Source organism: Passer montanus, unplaced genomic scaffold, assembly GCF_014805655.1.
Source record: "Passer montanus isolate IOZ18808 unplaced genomic scaffold, ASM1480565v1 scaffold1, whole genome shotgun sequence".
NCBI lineage: Eukaryota > Metazoa > Chordata > Aves > Passeriformes > Passeridae > Passer > Passer montanus.
Window position 1 is genome coordinate 5,805,217 of NW_024356504.1, and position 24,377 is coordinate 5,829,593.

Genomic DNA, 24,377 nt, shown 5'->3' on the forward strand with positions numbered 1-24,377 from the left:
AATTTTACATAATTTCTTAATTATTAGTATTATACATTATCCTAAAAGCAAAATATTATCTACCTAAAGAATCTGAAATTCTTAAAATCAATATTTTGGTCATTTTTATAGTATTCTATTTCAAATTTTACAAATTAATTACAAATAATTTGAAAATGTGATCATGGAATTGCAAGGTAATTAAAATAGTACTGATTTTAAGCAGGTTTTATACTTGTCTGATTCTTGTATCTCTTGCTTAAAGAAATTTAAAAGCAACAGTAATATCTGAAAGGGGTTTTTAAAGTTGTAAATAAAATTGGAAGTAGCATAGCTTTCAGAGAAAAAATATTAGGAAAACTATGCTTAAAAAATTTCATAGGCCTTTAACAGTGGTTTGTCTAAACAGTTTTGATATGCTTATTTATATAAAATTGATTATGAAAAAAATGATGTATGGTTTATTAAAGGCCCACTTGTAAGACAATATTAAAGGAAACATAATTGTCACTTGAAAACAAAAGATAAAGAATATAGCAACTCTATATTATAATTAGTTCCCGTGGTAAGTAAACACTGAGTTTAAAATTCTGTTCATCATATATGGCTCTTTTTTTTGGTATGTATTAAACTCTTTCTGGTAAATTGGCAATGTGTCTGAACTGTATGTGTGTAAATGACATTGCAGCTTTCTAGAGCTTATCAGTGTAGTTCCTATCATTCTGGCACTTCATAATATTTTCTGTAGATTAAAGAAAGTGTAGCTATATTCCATCTGATTGAAAAAAGAGTTTTAGAATAAATTTAATATAACTAGATTTAATAGTAGGTAGCTGGTATGAGATCATCTGAAATGTCTTGAAATGCATGGACACTTCATAATTGGACCTACCAGTTCATTTAATTTATATTATTGTAAGAATAATTTTCCCTGATGTTTGGTTTGTTGCACCCAGTCAGTGCTGACTGGCAGAAGTATTCTCACACAGTACATCTAGCAGTAGCTAGGCAAGGCTCTGTATCTGTTAGGCAGGATCTCCCTGCTGCCACACTCAGGGCACAGTTTGAAAGTCAGGTGGTCATACAGCCTGCATCTTGATCCTGCAAAGAGCTGTCCTCCTCTCTGTGTGCTGTGAATATTTGTGCTAGGATGTTTGGACTTGCACAGTGTGTAAAATGAAGCTCATGTATTACTTCTTTTCAGAAGCAGGACTTTTGAAAAAGGGATGAGGAATGGGACTTTTACACGGCTACTATTTCTATTAAATGGACTAAAGTACGTGAAGAGCATCTATCTTTAGTTAAAAGCAGTGGAAGCTCCTGGACAGGAATTTTTCATAGATTGTCCGAGTAATAATCTCATCCCTTGTTCCAATACTTTTTGCCTCAGTTATTCTGGAAACACTTTTCATTCAGAATGCAAAAGCATTGATTTAGCAAGATTATGAGTTTCCATTACTGTAAAGAAATTCTGACAACTTAGGGATGCCTTGAGATGGCATAGTATTACTAACTTCTGCATTAAATATTCAGTGTTTAAATTGTCCATTAAACAGCTCTTAAAAAACCTAAATTGATGTGTGCTGACTTTTTTTTTTACTAACAAATATGTTTACACTGTTGCAGCTCAGAGAATCATTCAAGGATCTCAAAAAGAAATTCAACAATTTGAAGTTTAACTATATGAAGAAAACTGAAAAAGCTCGAAATATGAAAGTACTTAAAGTACAGATTCAGCAAGTTGATACATATGCAGAGAAGCTACAGGTAACAGAAAATCCAGGCTTAGTAAAGGCTTCACCAGTTGAATTACTTGGCTGATGCCAAACACATCATAGGAGATCGGTGCATCACAAAATGTGTTGTGCACTTCCCTCTTACTTTTCTCATTATATCCTCCCTGTCTGTATTGGCTGAGACATTTTTCATTGTTCTATACCTGCTATTCTGCCACTTACTTCAGCGAAATTATGTTAACTCAATTCCTGACTTCACTCCTTTAATCCACCATTATTTTTCTGTTTAATCTTTTATCCTTCTGCCTCTATTGTGTAACCTAGTCTTTCTTCTCCTTAAAGAAACCCAAAATGATCATGTCTTGCATCAAGCTACTCTCTTGTCTTTCTGATTTCATCATGTAAAAAGATGAACTTTTTTCCTCAGACCTTTTGGTTATATTCATTGCCTGGAGTTGATCATGTCCATTTGCACCTTGGAACCCTGTCAGCCTCACCCATTTTTTGCATTCACCAGAAACTTTTCCTTCAATGGCCTTTTTAGTTGCAAGTCATGCATGACCATGTTTTATTACTACAGATATTTGTTGATTTTTAAGCTGAAAAAGTTAGCTCAATTATACCTTTAATAAATATATTTTATATCCATTTTAATCAGCTTTGCAGAGGCCCTCTAGTTTCCTTTGATTTTTGAAAGAGCAGCTTGTAGTTTTTAAAACATAGGACAGGAAATATGTTTGTATGGTTTTCCCCTGCTTTTTTATATTAAATTTCTAAAAATAGAAACATTTTGTTGCAGTTTTTAACATTGTTGTCTGCCTTTTAAACAGATTCTTAAAAAGAAGATGGATAATTTAGAGAAGAAAGTCATTGACCCTTTTGCAAATGAACCTAAGGCTAAAGTTCAAGTTCTCTTGGGCTCAATCAGTGACTTACAGAAACAGCTGAATGATTTTAACACGGTTGTGGAAGATTACAAGCAAAATCTGGACCTCATGGAGCATCTGCAGCAGATGATGAAAGAGGTACTAGTAATCCTGACATCCCCACCGTGGCTGTAATAATGATCCAGGACAGAGACAGATAAAAGTGCTTTAACTGCCTCAAGGTTTATCTGTACTTTCCAAAAGTAATCAATTGGTGAATTTTTTTTTTTGTTTCTTTGTAAGTTTGCTGTGAAAGGGGGAAATAAATGTGCAGTGTGACCAGATTGATGCAACTGGGGCCTCCACCTCCGTATGAGCAGATGACTTTCACAGTCATTCAACATGTCTATGATCATACTTAGAAGCTCATCTTCCCTAAGCTCTGAGGCAACACAGAAACTGCCACAAAGACCTCTTTGGTAGCCTTCAAATTATGAGAGGCAGGTTTATCACAGTACCCACTATGGTTTATGTAATGATGGAACTGAAATGTAAAATACTCAGTTCCTTAATAAAAGAATATTTTTTTGGTAAACTAATTTTTTAGCAAACTAGATTTTAAAATATATCTATTTTTTTTCCTGAACTTCAGTCTTTCTTTTTGGACATTTCCGTAACTTTATTTTAATGTGTCTGAGGACTGTCTCATGTATTGTCCTTTTTAAAGGAAAAAAAGTTTGTGACAGTATTATAACAGTATTTTCCCTCTTGCTGTATTGTATTGGTGCTCTTGCCAAGGAGCAAACTCATCACTGTTTACTTTTAGAAATAACATTGTTCTTATTTCCAAAGGGATCTAAGTGCATGACAAATTCCCTTAATAATGAATCACAATACAAAAGTTTTGTTTGAGATGTTTTCAGTGTCCAATGACCTCATCAGTGTGTTCTTCCACATACCATTAGCAAATAAATTTGTTAATATTTGTTGAATATTTACATTTTCAAATTCCCCACTTATTTAACAGAAATAATTTCCTAAAGCTATTTAAGAATTTAAGACTGCCTTTTTTTTTTTAACTCAGTGTAAAGTATCACCTTTCACTCAAAACTTTTCTTGCAGCAAATAGGCACAGTATTAAATGCTGATTTCTCCTGTAGCTAGAAATGGTGATTTTTTTGCCACTTCCTGCAATGATGCAGTACTGATGGTTCTGAGTGAACACCAGATTGTGTCCTGTTTTGAGTATCGTTAACCAAAGATGTTTATTATGGGTATGTTCTAAAGCCCATTCTTGTCAGTAGAAAGATTCCTAGTGACTTGAGTGATTGCTGAGACCAAAAACCCTGTCTGCTTGAATGTTAAAGAACCCTTCTACCCTTACACAGCTATAACTGAGGCCATCACATGAAGTTTTTGAAATTAGCCAATTGATATACAAAGTAGAAAGAACTCAGAAATAAAACATGTTTTTGCAGAACCATTAAATAATAACCTCACCACGCTTGTAAGATGAGCATGGGCCTAGTATTTACTGAAAATTTAACAGCCATTAATGCTTGAAGCACCATTAGTAATGAACAAATGTTGTTCAGGTTAAATTTAAGTCAGAATATTTAAGACATACTGTATGCCACTGATTATGGAAAGCCTAAGAATAATTCAGTCTATTCTTCAAGAGCTTGAACTGCAGATAGTACTTCATTATAATGCAGTTTTTTTATCCCTCAGTGTCAATTTTGGTTTGACGATGTGAGCGCAACAGTGATTAGAGTTGGCAACTACTCTGCAGAATGCAAAACAAGAGAAGCGATAGAGACTCTCTACAAGCAATTCAATAAGTTTATTGAACCTGCAGTGCCTCAACAAGAAGAAAAACTTCAGCAGATTATGGACCTTGCTAGACAGTTATATGGTGAGGAGATAGCTGGTAATGTGCTGTGGGGACAAAATGCAGTAACTTGGGATGGAAGTAAGCAGACTCCTAGATTTGTCCATTTAAGTTGAAAATCAATGATTTTTTTAAAAAATAAATGTTTTAAAGTATTGATTGGAAAAGGTGAAGGATTTCAGAACAAATATTTAGAAAAAGTAAAGATATGAAAGTACTCTTTCAGTTTGGTATCTACTTGGTTTTCTGCATACAGCCTGAGTTCACCTTGAAATGAAAATGTCCTTGTAATATTCATGAGCTTTGAGTTAAGATTTCATGGCTTAAGCTCTGTCATAACAGACAAGCCTTTAAAGCCAGAGGAAATTATAATGATATACCTCAGTGCTGAATTAATTTTTGACATTATAACTGTAAATAACTGGTAGGATTTGATTGTCAAATTTTTATTAGCAAATAATTTAGACAGCTATTTAGATACTGTATTTGCAATCATATTAATTTGGAACATTGTTGACCAAAAAAATTGGAAGTCAAAGAATTTTGTATTTTGCCTTTTTTTTTCCTATTTGTAATTTTCATATACTTTTTAAAGCTAATTTTTCCAAAGATAAGGTGACAATCCAAACACGCAGGGATTTTGTGTAGCCTATCAATTCAAGTAGTAAAGGTAAAAACATTTCAGCAGTCAAACTAGGCTTTTAAATTCCTCTTAATTTAGTGGAAAGAATTTTTAGAGAGCACAGATAATTTCTTTTTTCTTCTCTCTCCTTTTTTTTTAAGCCTTCTCAATATTTTAAACATTCCTATCTGCAGGAAAGGAGATAACAGATTTTTGACAACAGCTGATTAGGAAGAGTAGGAGAAAGAAGTTGCTTGGTGTCCTTTGAGTCATTACATGGGGAAAAAGCTTCTCCATCCTGCCTTTATTTTGTATTTCTTATAGCAGGGATCTAAGTGCCTCCTAGTTGTATAATATAGCAATGAGTTTAAGGGACACTTTATGAGGTCAGCATCTTTTAAAGCAATATTACTAACCAGGGAGAAGACCTGCAGAAACTAGGAGGATTCATCTCAAGTAAGCCAGTACAAGCTGGGAAAGCACATTACTGTGAATGACAGAATTCCTCCAGCAAAACAAAACACAGAAAAATGTGTTTATTGTAGTACCTCGGGGTAACAAATTACATGGATTGTTGCATGTCTGTTTGAGGCATTCTGTTCTACTTTCATGCTGTTTTGCCTTTGTAGGTATTGAAGAAGGAAAGAAGTATGTAGAAAAAACTGTATTAAAGTATGAAGAAATCATGAATTCTGTTGATGGGCTGTGCAGATCTCTGAGAGAACTTAAGGAGATAAAGGTATGTTTTTTTTAAACTAGAGAATGTATTGGATCTGCATCAATTTATTGTGCTTAGTGTCTTAATCAGTACTTTTAGAGAGGATCATCTATGGTAGCATGAATTACTTCTTAATTGTTCACTTTTCTGTTACTCTAGGTGATTGTAATGAATCAATGTAGTGCTACTTGTTTGGGCACCAAATATTTCTTCTGAGTTTCTTTTTCTTTGCTTCTTTCAGAACTGTTACTCCTTTCAAGAAACCTTTAGGAGAAAATGTCAACTTTTATTTGATAATCTAGAAAAATACTTTTTTTTCATACTTCTTCTTCCTTTGATATTGTAATATAGGCAACTGCAGAGCTACAAAATGCCAACCAGCCTCACTTGGCTCCCTCTTGGAAAAGACATCCTGAAAAACAAGTTGTGTTAAAACCAAAGTAATTTGAGTTAGAAAAACCTTGCTTTTACATAAATATTTATGAGAGCAGCATTTTCAGTTTCATATTCTGATAAACTGCTCTAAAGTGTATTTAAAAGTAACATACTAACTGAGGAGGAATTATGGAAGACTGGTGATGGGGTAGATGATTAAGATTCTGTCTACTCCACCCCCTCCATTCTCAAAGTAATATCTAAAAAATCTCCTGCATGCAGCAGCAGCTGTGAATGTGAAAAAATTAAGATGCTTAAACATCCTGCTTTTGTTGGCACTGAATGTTGTTTCTCGTTTCTTTGATGGAATCATACTATAAAATTGACAAACACTCAAAGTATCCATTAATACTCTTTAAAGGAGTAAGAGATGCCAAAACTATAAATTAATTCCAAAGGTCATTAGGTGAATGGGAAGAAGGCTTTGTCTTGCTCTGTGACCATATAAGAAACCTCAACATAAATGCCCATTCTCCTCCCCATTTTTGTATTTCATAAACACTGTTGTGTGCAGGACAGTAGTCCCAGGTTCTGTCAGAAGGGGGCTTGAACCTTTCATCTTTTCTACAGCAATGTTGCATGATCTTTTCAAGAGAAGTGAAACTAATTTTACTACTTTATTTTGACTAATTTCCACAAAATCATTGAATTTGTTTTACAATATAGTTCCACAACTATTTGAAAGGGAAAGTTTGGGGTTTTTTTACATTATGTGGTATTCTAAGATTTAAAAACTAATATTCTGATTGATCATCAGATTCTTAATTAGCCGCTGGAATTCTTCAGTCTTATATACTGAAGAACTATAGTCTCCTATAGTTTCCCTGACTCAGAAAAGATCCTGTCAGTTTCAAAAAAAATCTTGTCATTGCTTGTCCAAGAGTTAATTAATTGGGTTTTGCTGCATTTTTTTTGCCATAAGCAATTTACACCTGTGCTGATGACAGATTTTCACTTTGGTGTTTTCTGTGTGGTACAGAGCATAAATCAGTGTGAGGCTAACAATTCCTACCTTCTATTGTGTATAAACTTACTTAATTTTCTCTTCTCATGGCAGAAAGTTGACTTTTCTGAAGAGTTGATTACTGTTAAAAAAAAAGAAAGAAATGGCCAAGAAGCATGTGAGACTGTTAAGGAAGTGGAGCCAAAGCAGCAAGTTAGTTCAGTTAATTTTTCTTTTAATAACTATAACTCTTTCTTAAAAGGCTCTATGCATTGCTAGAAATGTTTTTGTTTTTCAGTCTTAAAGCCTCCATTTGGATGGGTGTTATCAGTGTAATCTTGGTCAATTGCTTTTCAGTTACCTCTTTCCCTTCTATCCAGTCCACATATTCTCCCCTATGAATTTTTATTTTTTAGCATTTTTTACATGCCTTGTATATATTTTCTAAAAACTATTCCTTTCGTAATCTTTTACTGATTTTCATTTGGTCCTATAGTGACAGTATTCTTAACGTAGAGGTCCTCTTTGTGACCATTCCTCCTTCTTGAAAAACAGAATTTCTTGAACTTTCTTTTTTAAATAGAAAACCTAAGGGAATATAGAAAGTAGCAGTGGAGACTGCTGGTAGTATTCCCAGAGCCCAAGACTTCCTATGATGCCTAGATACAAGTTAGGAAAATATTTGATTTATAAGTAATATTCTATGAGAGAAACATAGCTCAGAATATGAACTAAATAATGGTGGAAATGATGATTATTTGTTCAATCATTAAAGTCTTAATCAGGAAAAAAGTGGGATTTTAAAACATTTTTCTTTCAGATGGCAGAAGGTGAATTGCTTGCAAATTCAGAAAGCACCTGTGAGAAGAGAAGCAATACTCTGTCTCCTACAGGCACTAAACAAGTATGTGTTGTTCATACCAATTTACATTTAATCAGATTGATGGGCATCCTTGTGTGTTCTCAGGGGGGTTCTACTCCTTAATTTGTTGCGTATCAAAAGTGAGGACTATTGTTATATTAGTAAGTTTTGATTTTATTCTCATTGACAGTGTTACCAAAAACCTGACAAAACAAGCACATAGATTCAGTTTAAAAACTGTGTGAGTAACAGGAAACAGAGAAACAATGATGGAACACAATTGCAGCTGTCAGTAGTTCAGTAGGACATCACGTCAAATATAATTTGCTGTAATATTGGTATGACACTACAGAAGAAATAACAAAACTCACCATCAAATAATCATCTTTATCCTCATCTCAAAACACTTAAGTTGGATTTCAGGTGTCAAGATTCTCTGCATCAGAGATCACAAATAATACTTGTGTCCATGTTGAGGACAATTCACAAAACACAAGACAAGACTGAGTATGCATTTAGAATTAGAAAAATCCAAACAGGCAAACATCTTTTATTCATGGATATACAATAAAAGAATATGAATGTTTCCAAATAATCAATGAATAATGAAATCTCAGAAATACAAGCAAAGCAAAGCCAGAAAACCAGATCTATGAGGTTAATTACTTTAGCTTAAAGAATATTTTGAAGGCTTGGGATCCTGGACGTAAATGTAAATAATTTCCTATGGAAAGTAGTCTGATAAATTGGAGTGGGTTTAAGTCCTTGGAAAGGAAGGATCCATTGGTAACAGATTTAGAGATCTAAAAATTCCATTTTGCAAACTGCTAACGTAGACAAATACTGCAAGATATTAAACAGTGATGTTTTGTAGAAATTCAACTAATATAATTCTCTTCAGTTCAATACAAAATGTCCTGTAATCTGCTGATGAGCCAAAATTAAACCTAATTAATTTTCTTACCTCCATTCCAAGTCAGTGGGAGTTTCAGCATTGACTCAGAGCCCAGATTTCACTCAAAATTTTGTGACTGCTCCAAAGAGCGTCCCTCAGGAGAATCACTTCAGCAGATGTCCATAGCTCTATTTTGCTAAGCCACAGCTTTGTCAGTCCTCATCAGACCAAGTCTCAGCTGCCAAGGGGAGAAATCAAGGGTATGCGAAACAGCAAATATCATATGAGGGTTGTGGCAGCTATGATGCCTCTACCCTTTTCATCACTCCATACTTCACTTAAAGAAGTAGCAGGTTCATCTCACTACAGCCTCGAACAGTGGGCCAGCAATCTCTAATTTTGTCTGTACTGCTGCGAGCTGCTTTCCCAGTATTAATTTGCTTCAAATATAATCTTAAAAGTGTGCTAGGCCTTCTCATGGCACATTGATCCTCCTGCTTTTTTGGTCCCATGCTGCCAAAGCCTGTGTGGCAGCTTGCTCACTCACAGCTCACCTGTCATTCTGTTCCACAGCGTTTTCCCCAGTGTCTTCTAAAATCTCTTCAGGGGTCAGAGTTAGGGGATGCTTGTGGGCATTTTTATAGTAAAACTTGAACTTTGTCTTACAACTGAATTGAATTTTTTAGTAAAATAGGCACAGTAAAAGCCCAACCTGCTTGCAGTCATTTTTTCATAGGTCTGGCATGAATCACATTGCTTTGAAACAACAAAGGTAATAACTTGGGAAAGCATCTATATTATAAAGCTAACAAGTCTAAAGAACCAGGGCACATATGAGGTTCTATAACTTCTGGGTGTTTTAAAAAATTTTTGCACTAATTTTTAGATTGCATTTAGAGCACTAAAGGAAAAAGAAAACAAAAACAAATATACCACCACACTCTTGACTGGATACTGCCAGAGAGACCTGTTTTGGAAAGCAGTGAAATTCAGTGTACCACCCAATTTATTTGAGTGGGCAGTTTATAGATGATAGAAACACTGCTTAGCAGATTATACATTTGTGTACAGAACTCAACAAAGAGAGAGTAGCTTAAGCAAACATTATGCACAACTTTGCTCAAACCCTTTCCACAAATGAAATCAATCTGAATAAGTGATTACATTCACACAAAAAATCAAGAGGCAGAGAAGTAATTAACAAAGCAGATGACTTTGATGCTTTGTGATTAAAATTAATGCACTTATGCCTCACCCAATTCTCTTTGAAACATGATGAGAGGGATTTTTTTTTTGGATCCAAGTTAACATTAAAATAATTTTTACATTTCTTTTCTTTTAATATTTGGGAGGATCTTTTAACTGCTGGCAAAGTAAAGAAAAAAAAAGAAGAAAATATAAAATGCTTGGAAATGTTATAGAGGTGCTGCCTTTATTATTTAACTTTTGAGCATGACTGACAATCCCTTTTCTCAAAGGAACAAATCCAGCAACTTGGCTGTTAATATATTTTTATTGCTATGTAACTGTGTCCCTTTTAAATGCAATTAGGCTACTTACTCCTCCTCCTCCACCACCTTTCCCTTGCAAATGCTCATATAAACAGAAGCTATGGAAAATCCACAGGTTGCCCTTTGTTTATGAAAAGGTACTTCCTGTTTTATTGTTACTGTTACACTAAATGCTTATACATAGTTATAATAGTAATTTCTAGAATCTATTTGAGCAGTTTGAAATTTCAATAAGCTGCTGCAACATTTTCTGATTAATTGTTTTTTCCCCATTTCTTTCTGTCTCTCAGAATACATCAAGCTCAATTAGAATATTGTTGCTAGATTTTGCATGAGAAGGGGATGTATTAAATGATAACTCTTTCTTTGTTTTCCTTTCTCTTCTTTCCTTTCTCTTCTTTCCCCTCCTAGTTGGAGGAGAGGAATATATTGGCTGATATTTCAGTTATCTGTCCAGCTGGTGAGGATCTTGTTTCACAGGATACAGAGCTGTCATCCTCAGCCAAAGAGGATAGTTTACAGACCGAATTCCTGGCAGAAGAAATACCCTCTGGAGATGAATATGAGTGTATATCACCTGATGATATATCTTTGCCACCGCTTTCTGAGACACCAGAATCCAACCTCTTACATTCTGAAACAGAGCTAGAAGAGCAGCTCTGCTGTAGTTCTCATAGTCTGCATGTCAGTTCCTATAGCTTGCAAATGCAGAAAACCACTAGAACAGTAAAACTGATGGAAGCACCTGACCTCTTAACAAATTCTGCTTTTGCTGATGCTACAAATAATAGAATGGAAAGCCCATCAGATCACTTTCAAAAGTTTTGTATCTCTTTAACAGATTCTGATCCAAAAGTCAGAGCAGTATCTCCTTTGACTTGTAGCTCACAAGGAATATCTGAAACTAGCACTGCTTCCTGCCTTATAAAAGCCAAACCAGTAGATAGCATGATGAGTGAAACATGCAAAACACATTTACAACACCTTGAACTTCATAAAAGCATGACAGAAATGCAAGAAAAATTGCATGCCTTGAATAACTGTACTAAACCCCAGGAGAGGCTGCATGCTTTGCCTGATGCATTCTCAGGTTTCGTGTTTCAATCAGACGCCAGCAGAAGCTGTCAGAGGCAGATGGTGACCCGAGAAGAGATTAAAAGTTCTTCAGAAAAGAACAGCATGGCCAGCCTAGCTGGACAGGCGCCTAACTTCTCCCAGCTTCTGTCTAACAAAACCGTCACGGAAGGTTCTCCGGTAACTTTGGAAGTAGAAGTAACGGGATTCCCAGAGCCTACACTGACATGGTGGGTAGCTTGCAATGAGAAATAGTAAATACACCTATAGCGAGCCACCACAAACCCTTCATAACCAAACCAGTTAATCTGTAGGCTAGAATAAACGTCTTGTATCCCTTCTACTCCACACTTCTGCATGATTTCCACCTTCAGAATTGTTTTCAACAATTAACCAACTTGAAATAATCTCTCTGTACTAAATTTTAGTAATGAGAGTATCAAAGTACTGCAAATATGGCCAGTGTTTTCAAGCAAAATCATCATACAGTTTTCGTATACTGGAATATGGCATTCTACTTGTTCAATGCCTTCTTAAAATCATTGCACGCTTCAGATTTACTATAAATAAATTCACCTGCATTTTCTGAGCACCACGTATGGACAGACACATAGATGTGCATGCACACTGAAATATTTATATAGTCACTATGTAGATGGGGACACATTTACACGTATGTGAAAGTCAGGTATTAAAACTAGGGTTACACGTTAAAAAAAACCCACCTAAATATCCACACTAAGAGAATCAGTTTTATATCATATATTGGTGTGCATGATCTATCTCTCTCTTAATTGCTATGTGTCTATTTAGATTACTTTATTATTGGATTTGTGAGAAATACAGATGATGTAATATAAACATCTGAACTCTAAAAATTCCCTGCCAAAGGGAACAGGGACTGAAAGAGGGGAAGGATTTCAAGATTTTTTTCATAGTTCTATATGTTGTGGCATGTATTCCTCCAATTTTACCTCATTTGTCTTTTCTCCACTTATTCCACTAGTCTTTCAAAATGGAGGGCTTTCTTTTAATGTATTAAATTTAAATATGCCTCTTACTGGAAAAAATTGATGATAATATTATTACACACTTAAAGAATTAAACTGTACACTTTTGTTAAACTGAAATTTTTTCAGTGGCACTGAGAAGAATACTGGACACTGCAACCTTGGTGCTATACTCTGTTGGTATTAATAAAGTTACTGTGTTTTAAATACCAGTATTGTACAGACTGAGGAGTATTATTGGTGAAACAAGATGTTAATTTTATTATAAGACAGCATTAATTTAGCCCAAAAATATATACACTGTTGACAGATTGTCTTTCAAAAAGATAGCATTCAGCTGGAATAATTTTGCAAATTATAAATTCATGAAAACAAAAAAAAAAATTATGGTTTTAGTTAAAAACTCACCAATAACATGTATATTGTACTGGTGTAGAAATTTCTTTGGATATACATGTGGAAAAATATTTTCCTGTTTGTGTCAGGTTACATGTAGCCTATGCTAAAACATCATGGGGCAAGGAGAGGCAGAATTTTCTCTATTTTCCATTTTTAAATCAGGAGTCAATACCAATACATGGTGACAGATCCTCAAGTGTTATAATATAACACCAGTTCACTGAAGTAACTCTTGATGCATTGTTCCATCCTGTTTGATGATGTGAGCTAGGTAAATGTTAAGTGTGCTGGGATGGAGAAAGGTTCTTGGCTGTCTTTTATACTAAAGATACAAGTTTAGAAAGTTTGTTTGTTGGTCCTTTAGAGCCTATTCATGAGTTGGATGTGGACTGACTCACGACCTCATTAGGAAAAATGTCTCAGCACAGAACCGAGGGCCCAGGCCCCCATGTTACCTCTCTAATGCTGCAGTGAGAGACTTATAGCTTGTCTGTTGAAAACCATTTTCAGAACCAAATTTTCTACTGTTAAGAATATATCATCCATTAACTTGCATTGTTTAACTGTTCATGCATTTTGACAGAGTAAGTTTAAAACTGAGAAATGAGAGTACAGCAGTTCTCTGTCTCTTGCTGTTGTTGTAGCGTTACAGAGATTGTCTGAATTTGCAAAGTTCTGTGTGGAGTGCAGCAATAAAACTGACTTGCAAACTGACTCTCTGCTTCAGGTACAAGAAGGGCCAGAAACTGACTGCAGATGAGCACTTAAAGCTTTTACAAAAGGAGACAAAGCATACTTTGTTCATTCAGAAGGTGTGTGATAAAGATGCTGGCCTCTATGTTGCTCGGGCTAAAAATTTGAACGGCACTATCTCCTCAAGTGCCATTCTTCACGTGCAAGGTAACAGGCCACCTATTGCAAGAATAGACTGGATAATGCTGTGTTTCATCTATATTAGTGTTTCACTAATGTACTGGCTATTCACAAAATAAGTACAATATTGACTGCACCGGACTTAATTAGCACATGTTAAATTTATTTTCTTACACTGCTTTTTCACAATATATACCAAACCACTTTTTATGGCAAAATGGGCATATTGCTTGTTTCTTTATTGCCAGTATTCTGTGTTTATTCTACTTTCTCATGGTAATGTTGAGAAAAAAACTTTACGAAGATTTTTCTAGAGTCTGAGGTTGAGTTTTGCTTTCTAAAAATGTAGGCATTCCAAAGCATTGGAAACAGTTTTAATGGTTGTAGGTTTTAAATGTCAGTGTAGAGCCAGGTAGAGTGCTCAGATTGCTGTATATTTTGGGATATGTCTTCTCTTGGGATGGGGTGTGAAAGGTGTTGGAATTTTTTGAAACATAGAATGTATTTTTTCCACCGATGTGTTTGCTTGTATGCTTACAAAAAATATTTTTAGGACAAAGCTTTTCAGTAAAGGTATCATACCATTCATGATTGAACTAACAGATCAGATTTAGGTCTGGCTCAGCCCAGCATACAATTTCCACAAAGGAAAGCTGCAGTAGTTCCAGCAGTTTGGATTGTGCTACAGAACTGACCCAGAATCATCAGGATTTATGTAAGTGGCATCTAGCACATAACAGAACAAATGTTTACAGAATGAAACATTCCAACATTCCACTCTGCTTAAATAGATGTCTGTGATACTTTCTCTGCCTTCTTACAAATTTAAAGATAGAAATATTTCTAATAATCCTCTAAATTGTTCATATAAGATAAGAAAGTTAATAATTTATCAAGTGAGCATTTGCACTCGTTTAAAATTTTTAACACACTGATTTCAAACAGAATCAACCAAGTTGGCGAAATATCCAAAAGTGTATTCAAATTTAAAAAATAAACATAAAAAAGAAAATTCAGTCAAACAGAATTATCCTTTAACTTCAAAACAGTAAATCCAAACAAATACTTTGTTCACCTACAGTTTGTATTTCCTTCTTGTCAAGGACAACCACAAATATATTTTTTAATTAAAGTTCTAATTTTTTTACTATTACATAACAATGGTGTAACAATGCCAGTGGAAGACTCAATTTATAAATCCTCAAATATATCTTCATTCTTTAGCCTCAGTATTTGTTGTACTTACAGAGTAAAAAGAGTTGACAAACAGCTACATTATTTTTTCTGCAACTTTTGATTACCAGCTTTTGTGTTACAATTGCATTGCTGTGGAAAATGTTTAAAGAGGAAATATTTACCTTCTCTTGCATAATTTGCTGGAATGAAGTAAACCTTTTACTGTGTAGTATGCTATGAAAAGAACATATATTGTAATTGCTGAGGGTCAGACATTTTGGCCTAGTGACTGCAACATTAAAAAATTCCTGTAACTTTGAAAAAGGAGAAGTTCTCATGATATAACCTCACATCAATGAGAGGGAACAGGAGGAGGAAGTGGTGAACAGATGGGGAAACACAGTAAGTTCTAATAAACTTGGTATTACCCTTAATGAACCACTTTCTAACTTCAGTCATCTTCCAAAAAATGTAGATTCACAAGAATTTCCTCAGGTATAAATTTCACCTGTTTTCCTGCAGTGTATTTTCCATTTCACAATAAAGGTAATTTAGATCTTAATAAATAATTGTAAAGTATAGACTACCTTTGCTTGTTTGTTTGTTAAAAATTTCCTCTGAGAATTTGACCATTTCTGTGAATTTTAGATAAGCAAAAGTTGATTTTATGAGTATGGTATTGCATCTACTTTCAATCAGGAATAGCTTTAAATGCACAGTTTTTAATGGGTGGTTATCAGCCACAATTATAATTGCTGCAAGAAACAAGATTTCAAACAGAGTGATTAGAGATACTGGATTCACAGCAGGACTCCAAAAATCTCATGGTTTTAATGTTCTGCTTTGTAAACAAAGACATAATCAACACTGGTTACTGCTGTGCTGGCAGTCTGGATTTAAATACCCTTTATTTAAGGACTCAAATGAGTCCTTAAAAAAATTACTGGAAAATTCCAGCTGTGTTCTGGTTAGATAATCCAAAAAAGGGGAAAAAAGTGACAGTGATGTAGTCTCATGATGTACTAGTATTTCTTTGAAGGAAAAAAACTCACTCATTCTGTTGTAGCAATAATCTTAACATAATGCTTCCCACTCATTGTTTTTTTTAATAGTTTATACTTTGCATGCTTTACCTCTTCCTTCTTTTAACCATACTCCAGAGCAGGGAATACATCTGGGTGTTTTGTACGGCTCTGGTTCTTGGTTCACAGCTCTGATTTCCCATCATTGCAGTCACAGTTTTGAGCCTATGGTTGCCTCAGGATCCCAAAATGTTTGCATCTTCCTGATGGCTCCCTTATAGAGAGGATTTAAGCCTCAGTCCCACCATCCTTAGAATAAAGACATTAGGCACAGAACTAACCTACACTCCCTTCCTTCTTCCCCATATGAAGACACCCTTTAAGAAAATGGTGAAAGATATTGCCTGAATACAAGACATGGAGTTGTGTGAAGGTGTGTTTACACAAGGTACCTAAATTTGGAGGGGGGAAGGAATTAATTATTTTAATTTTTCAAGAGAAGCAGCCTGTCTGAGGTCACAGGTTTGAGTCAGTAGGCAGAGGGAGGATGAGCCATTTCCCAGATTGGATCCGATGTGGCTGGAGCTGCTATGGAGAAGGTGAGTACCTCTCAAATGACTTGTAAGGTATGCTTACTTCTCCACCTTTCTCTGGAGGCTTTTCTTGGGTAAAGGAGTCATTTTCATGTGTGTATTATCATCTGTGGTCCAGAGGAACTGTGTCTTGAAAAATTACTGCCGAGACTTTAAAGAGGTTACACATGGTATTCAAGGAGACTGGAGCTCTGGGATTATGGATATTTCAGATCAATTGGGACATGAGACCTGCTTAATATTCCTAATAAAGGAATCCTTCTGTTTGTGTTAGGAGCTTGACTGAGACAAAATCTCAAAACAATAAAGTGCACTGTTGATTAAGAGTAATGCTGAGCAAATCCAAAATCTCTAAGCAGCATGGTGGGAATCTGTCTAGCCTAAATTCATGGAGAAGACAGGGGAAGTTGATAAAATTACTAATATCACATTTCAAGACACCAGAGACCAGAAATTACATGCCTAGAGTAAATAAATTGAGAATAACTTTGAAGCAATTTAATTTAAAAACTGGCTGTTAAAACCAATTTGGCTTGACCTGCATACCTGTGTGTGAGAGAGGCTTCAGGCAGGGGTGAAGGCTGTGTAATAGACAGATGAAGGGGGACTTTGCTACTGCAGTTTTTGCATTGCTCCAGGTTGATGATCTTTCTGTGCTTATTCACCAGTTTGCAGCATAACTCTACTGGTTCCTACAGATAACTCATGGAATATTTAATACTTGACAAAATTATTGTCCGAAGCTGTAAGAGTGGTATTTCAGTACCACTGGCTACCTGATTATTTTTTTCCACAGTGGAGGAACAGATCTGTTCTTTCTAACCTTGGTGGATGTGGACATCATGGGTTGTCCAGCCAAGAAATAATTTGCAATTAACAAATTTTCTTCTGAGTTTTTGTTATGATATCATGGGAAAACCATTGGTGAAAAATAACCATCCATTCTATTTTGAAGGTTGCTGTCAAATGATAAAATCTTTACAGCAGATTTTGTTGAGTGTCTGTGCCAGAAAGAGTTATAGGAACTGTCACTTCATGGTTTTATTTGCACATACTTTTCCTTTTGCTTTCTAGAAACTGAACATTTCAGTTATGTTCTGCTGCCTTACTGATATAAAGTCAAGATGTGATCTGATCATTATTACTGTTACCTTTCCACTAAGATTTTTTTTTCTTTTTTTTTCTTTTTTTATGGTAAAAATCATTCTGGTATGAGATTGCAACATGACTACACAGGATAATCCAAACTGCAGAAGTAAAGAAATCCAGCCAAAATTATCCCAAGGAGTGGCTGAAGCCCACTCAAAATTTCTGGGTTTCAGGCGCATGTAATGCAGTGGGGGTGGCAGCTTGCACATGCTAACCTTCAACAGCTAAGAACTGAGTTGTTTGAGCTGCTCTGGCTGGCTAATACTGAGGTCACACAAGGTTAGCACAAATGTGGGAGAGTAAAACTTAAATTCTTCTGCTTTGCCTTGCTGCCTCAGTCCTGCAGTACCTAGGAAGAACAGAAAAGCAGCTAAGCCTGAAAGCTTATTGCAAATAAGAGCTCACCTAAGAAGGGAATTTATTAATACAGTGGTCAAAGTGTCTGCCTCGTGATGCCAGCAGGCCCAAATTTGGCAAAAATAGCCTTTGGCTCAATAGATTTGGGTTTAGAAGTTGGTGGGCACCTGTGTGAGATAAGCTGATTTTGTTTCTTAATAGCGTAAAAAAAAATGTTTGTCCTTAGACAGTACAGTAATGGTGGCATGGCAGTTCCAAACTCTGTCATTTACCACGCGCTTCAGTACCTTTATATTTCAGAGAAGGCCAGTGATAACTTTCGTCAAATATTTTGGAAATGTGGAACAATTTATATTAAAGAGGAAGAAGGATGCATTCTTTGTGATAGAGATGCAAAAAGATAATTTTTATTGTAAGATGTCTTCATGTGTTGTTCTTGCATAAACATTTGCTTTACATTCCCTGTGTCAAGAATACTTAGCTCTGAGTTTGTCTTCTCTTTTTACTGTAACCTTCTAGGTTGAATATAAGTGGAACCTCAGGTGGTAGTACAATGATTCAATAAATCCAGCTTTACAGCTCATTAAGTTAAAAGTCACAGAAAGCAATGATTTTATTCAGTACAAACTGATGCTGATGATCAAAATTTCTTCAATTTTGGTGGGTTAATTTGTATTGATCAGTCCTTGTCGTGGTTCAGGTGTCATCTGTCCTTCCACAGTAGGCATGAGGCTAGCACAAAATCAATCTCATGTGCTTTGGGTATTGCAATAGAAAAGCAATTACATGCCCATCCTTCATCTGAACCAAATTTGTACTGGATAATGTGGTAGCACATGGTTTCAATATTAATGATGGCCAAAATAATGATGTGGTCAAAGCAGCAGAGAGGCATCATTCTGCCCTTCATTAGCTGCAAATATCAATTTTTAAAATCTCTTCAATACCTGTTTTTTTAAAAAAATAAATAATGGGGGGAAAGTGATGAAAGTGTGTTGTACAACAATGCACTAAATTATAAAATTTGCTCTCATGATTTTGTCACTTTAAATTTGTGTGGAATAATTAATCTCCCTCCTTCACTGAAACAATAATTCCCACAGACTTGCCTAATATCCTACCAAACAACAAGATTCTTTAACACTCCCATGGAACTAATACCACTATGCTGATGCATGAAATTCTTGGGTGCTTAATATCCATGTTTTTTAATAAATGTTACGTTAGGGAGATAAACTATATATGGCAACTGTCTTGCAAACAAGTTATTCTCAGTTCCAGACATCAGTAAAGGCTCTCTTTGTCTTTCAATGTGATAAATTTAACCAGAACAGATTATTTTCTTTAGTTGCTTTGATTGTGTCTTTTAAAACACAGTGAATATTGATTTGATTTTTTTTTTTGCAGTACAAGGAGAACAGCCAAACTTCATACAAAAGTTTGGACATAGAACTCTGCAAGAAGGAGAAGATTTAATCCTGCATTGCACTATACATGGAAAACCCAAACCACGTGTCTGCTGGACAAAGGATGACATCCAAGTGGTATCTGGAGATATCAGAGTATGTTTTAATGTTCTTGAAATTTTTCTTGGGAGAAAGGTAATTTATACTGCTTTGTGGTACTAATTATCCCCTATGTGCATTCTCTTGTTTTACAGATTGAGAAATTAGGAGATACCTATTACCTTTTAAAAAGAAATGTAGTCCTTGCTGATACTGGGAAATATATCTGTGTTGCCAGCAATGAAGTTGGAAAGGCACACTGTTCTGCCTTTGTGACAGTGATAGGTGATTTGTCCTGCCAGCTGCATGCTTTTTGGCACCCTCTTGCCTTACTGCATGAGCAACTAACGTACATGTTTTGTTTCAGAGAAAAATACACCTCCCAACACTTCCAGTGTAACTCAGGCTAAACCAGAGTGTGAAGATGGATACTTTTCAGAAGACGTGAGTGTCACCACAACGGAGCTGGTACAAGCCCAGGACTCACCATGTAAGAGAGAAGAAAGGCCAGTGGCTAAATGTACTCCTGTAAGGTAACCTGCGTCTTACACCATGCTGCAACTTGTACTACTGCAACAGCTGTAAGGACCTTAACTCACAAAGCACACATCAAGTACTCTTCCTAAGCTATGAATTTCAGGGCAATGTACATTGTGTGCATAATATGTGACTCCCTTTTTCACTTAGTTCTTCACCAAAAGACATGTAATTTTAGATCAAAGGACTAGTAATACATTAGAAAATGGAGCCTATGCAAGAAATTTATGTTTAGTGAAATATTTTTTTGAAATCTAGTCATCTTAATCTAGATATTAATGTAAGATTGAAGAGCTTAAAACACAAAGTATTACAGAAGTTCAAATTGATGCAGCTATATGAAGTTTCATGTACAGAATATATAAGCGAGATTTTCTACTAGGCAAGTCTTATTCTGAAGCATAAGTAGCAAGGCTAATAAGACAGGAACTTTCATTGTTCATTAATTGATTAAAAATAACAATGCTTCCCACTGGGTAATTTCAGATTAAATAAATGAGTTACATGAAGTCACTAATCCCTGTGACTTTCAGTACGGGATGAAATCTTGCCCTATGAATTTAGGCTCTGGTAAAAAAGAGCATTTTTGTCTTTAAATTTCTGAGGTTTATCCATCTAAATGTAGCACAACTTGTAAACATAAAGGAAAGGTTTTGCATGTTTTGATTCAAAAGCTCTACTCTTTGTGAGCTGCCTGTACACTTTGCTTCATGGCCAGCTGACAAAGCATTGATCCCATGTATTTTGTTCAGGGTTTTTTTATAGCAGGTATTCCTAAGTAAAAAATTACATGCCAGATCATCATAATTTTACATAAGTCACATAGAGAATTCAGTATGATTAAAACATGTAGACTATATAGAAAGGTTAGATTTATCCTAATTTTTTCTCTTATCTTCTGTTGTTTATAGCTAATGTCTTCTGGTCAGTAAGATGAGATTTAGAATATTTTATGTTCTCTCTGTAATCACAGTTTATTTGATTTCTAATCTTTTATTTTCACAAAACCATGAAGAACTGTTGTGTCACCATTAAAAATATGAGCAATATTAACTGACTCTTTTCAAACAGGTTTAAAGAGAAACTCTGGTTTCAAGGAGTGCATCTTGAACTTGAAAGGCCATAAGAGATTAACTTCAATTTGAGACATGATCCCATTCTTCTGCCTGATGCAGTGGAACGGAAGATGGACTGAACTGCAAGATGCCTGATTCCTGAGCATGTTTGTGTTGTTTGCTGTGTCCATTAGTAGGTATTGGCCACGGGTGAGGAGCAGATGAATTTTGGGTGCTATCCAATATATATCTAGATTCACATTTGTATTTTGTTTCTTTACAAATAAATAATTATTAAAATTCACCTGTGCACAGCATTTATTAGACAGTGATTTATGATTTCTTTTGGGTTTGTTCTGGATTGTTGGGCAAATAACAGAAGGTGATGATGGGGAAAAGAAACATTCTCCTTCAAAATTGCAGATCTCCTTGGTGATTCACTAGTACCCACTGTTGTATTCTTCTACAAATTTCATCAGTGATATTAATTCCATCAATAGGTCTTCCCAGTAGCTAATATAGAGAATTAGGATTTAAAAGAAAATTATCTTGTAACTACAAAATTCTTCAGTTTATTAAATACTGTTAGTTGTCATATTTCTAACACCTTTGAGACATTTTTCAGAGGTCACCCACCAGAAGGAGTGGTTACTTATATCAGCAAACCTTGTCTAATGCTTGCTTAGCAGCAGGAATGTCTTCAGAGAAGAGAAAGTCTCTCTAAGTCAGCATAATGGAGAAGTCTTCCACTGCAAGCTTCTGCTTTCAGGACTAGATTAGTGTTACAATACAGTCCATTTCCAGTCCATGCCTGCCATCGCAGTTCAAAGGAGAGGACTAAGAAGTGATACTAGTTCTACCTTCAAAGCACATTTAGCCAAGGACTCTTCAATAACAGAACTCCTTAGGAACCACAGTGTCTATTCAGGGTATTGAAAAAGGCCTAAACTGGAATTGAATCCTTTGGATTGTAGGCCAGTCATTAGCATGACAAAGCATTAGCTTTGTCTCCATCTCTTGCATTCAGAGTTTAGGTGTGTTTTCCAATTTATTGCAAAGCTTCTTGTAGAGAAAGACAAGGACTTTTGTAGTGTCATCCACATGCAGCATTGAAAAAGGTAGTTCAGGAAAAGCTCAGTTTTGGATGGCTGTTTGGGTGCCACAACAGTAAACAAAACAGTCGCCCTTGCAAATAACATTTCTCGAGCTTCATCTGTCTGATTCAGATTTTCAAAGTCCTAGCTTTGAAAAGTTTGTGAAATTATTCACACTCCTGGGACTTTTTCTTCAGTGCTCTCCCAATGGCTTGGCCAACACTACAGACACACACAGATTCCACATGTACTGTGCATTTCCATGTTGTCCAACATTCTGTCACTCTGTACATGCACATTGATTAGACCTACTCTGGTCTTGCATACCACTGCAATGCACTCACACTTCTCAGTGGGAGCAGATAGGGATTTAAGCAGTGCAGCATTTTTGTGATTCATCCAAGTAGATGTCATCTGTACAAAATTGTCACTGAAATAACATATTTAAGAATTGCTTAAATCGTAATATTGAAACATTAGACATTTTTCTCCATCAAGATGCAGTTTGGATAGCAGAAACTTAAATTTATCTCCAAGTTAAAGTACAGTCAGAGAGAGGAAATGAGCTGGAAAAAAAATATCATGTACATGTCTTCACCTGATCACATAAATCACTTGCTTGACGTTATGGAAAAGTCAGTGGCATCCTGCCCACAGGAGAGTCACAAGGCTATGTATACGTGCACATAAATATAGTAGCTGCAGACTGAAGTACTTGCTCTGCATATTTACTTTGTATCTCTCATGGATTTTTCCAAAATGGAATGAAGACAAGTGTCAAACATCTTACAGATCCTATGCAATTACCTTTCCCAAATAAGCCCCTCGTTTGCATGTGTTATTTAAATTTAGAGATGTCATAGAAAATACTGTGTTTCTAACTGTACTCACATTCAGAGGACTGAAAAATTACATACTGGATGTCCATCCCCTTCTTTCCCCCAAACTATAAACCCCTTAAAATTAATGTTCTTTTCTGAGCTGGAACTTTTTATTATGGCATATATGATTTCCTACTCAGAAATTCATTCCATAAAAATGAAAGTGTAGAATTCAATGCTTGCTGATCTTGGATGCTCATCAAATTTAAAGTATTGGGTTCTTTTTGCTTTTCCTTGATGGTTAGACTATGAGAAAAAATTCAATACTTAGGGGTTTTTCCTCTTGATTCACAAAACATAACTCAGGAAAAAAGTTTGAATGTTTCTTTAAATAATACATGGGGCAAACCAGAAATCTGTCTATCTGTTCTTATGGTTTCTACTGTTACAAAACAGTAGAAAGTTGTGGTTACAAATAAATAAAGATCTATCAACTTTCTTTGGCCAATGAATAACACAGCTATTGCTTCAAGTGTTCCCAGAGAATGGATCCATTATGAAAAATGGTAAGTGTATTTGTTTCTTTTCGTTTTACAAATCATTGATGTCCACAGATTTATTAAAAGGTTTCCAAAATTGATGAAATATATGTATCTATTAAATGCTAAGGACTGCCTCCGTGTTAGGTAAAACTTGTTCCCAGTACAATGATGTTAATTGCTGTTTTGTGGTAGGAAATGGAACACCTAATCAGTATGTTCTTTACTCTGGGGGCAGGTTTTGTTAGTAGGGCCTGCTCTCTAAAGTGAAGTGCTGAGAAGGCAAATGTTTCTCTTTCTTCCTTGTTCCATATATGTAAATGTATGAGGATGATGCATAAAGAAATAATATACAAGGAAATCTTGTCAAAAGCCACATCTGTAGATCTCCTTAGGTATTTCAAAGGAGATCATATAAGTGACTGCTATCAAGATGAAGTTAGTGAATAGGAGCCCTGATAATGTGCAGTTTCCAGTAAGTTCTTCCCATATGAAGCAGATAAAGTAATTTCAAAGCTCACTTAGTGCCTTAGTTTTGTTTTCTACTTTGGAAGTAACTGAAAGTGCCTTCTTCAGAAACATTTTTTTGCAAGCAGGTTTCAGTTTGCATTGAAAAAGGTTGAGGTATCTTGCATATTCAATTACAGTGGCTCAGATAAGCACCTGAAAAGGCAGCAGCCTTTCAAAATCCAGTTGCAGCATACAAACGTGGATG

General features: G+C 35.4%; 1 protein-coding gene across 4 annotated transcripts in view; it reads left to right on the forward strand.

Annotated features, from left to right (window-relative positions):
* The window catches only part of CCDC141 (coiled-coil domain containing 141), a 62,305-nt gene extending 40,780 nt beyond the window's left edge, over positions 1-21,525 (forward strand). The window contains exons 19-31 of one of the 4 annotated variants that reach the window (XM_039700716.1): positions 1,606-1,746; positions 2,546-2,740; positions 4,313-4,496; positions 5,724-5,833; positions 7,305-7,403; positions 8,011-8,094; positions 10,870-11,026; positions 11,549-11,762; positions 13,669-13,841; positions 19,519-19,673; positions 19,772-19,901; positions 19,984-20,149; positions 21,225-21,525. In XM_039700716.1, coding sequence (XP_039556650.1) covers positions 1,606-1,746; positions 2,546-2,740; positions 4,313-4,496; positions 5,724-5,833; positions 7,305-7,403; positions 8,011-8,094; positions 10,870-11,026; positions 11,549-11,762; positions 13,669-13,841; positions 19,519-19,673; positions 19,772-19,901; positions 19,984-20,149; positions 21,225-21,279 — 1,863 coding nt within the window. In that variant the 3' untranslated portion in view covers positions 21,280-21,525. Of the gene's footprint in view, positions 1-1,605; positions 1,747-2,545; positions 2,741-4,312; positions 4,497-5,723; positions 5,834-7,304; positions 7,404-8,010; positions 8,095-10,869; positions 11,763-13,668; positions 13,842-19,518; positions 19,674-19,771; positions 19,902-19,983; positions 20,150-21,224 lie in introns of all 4 variants that reach the window. The other 3 variants (XM_039700725.1, XM_039700706.1, XM_039700698.1) reach the window with 3 other exon arrangements.
* Positions 21,526-24,377: the final 2,852 nt, after the last annotated feature.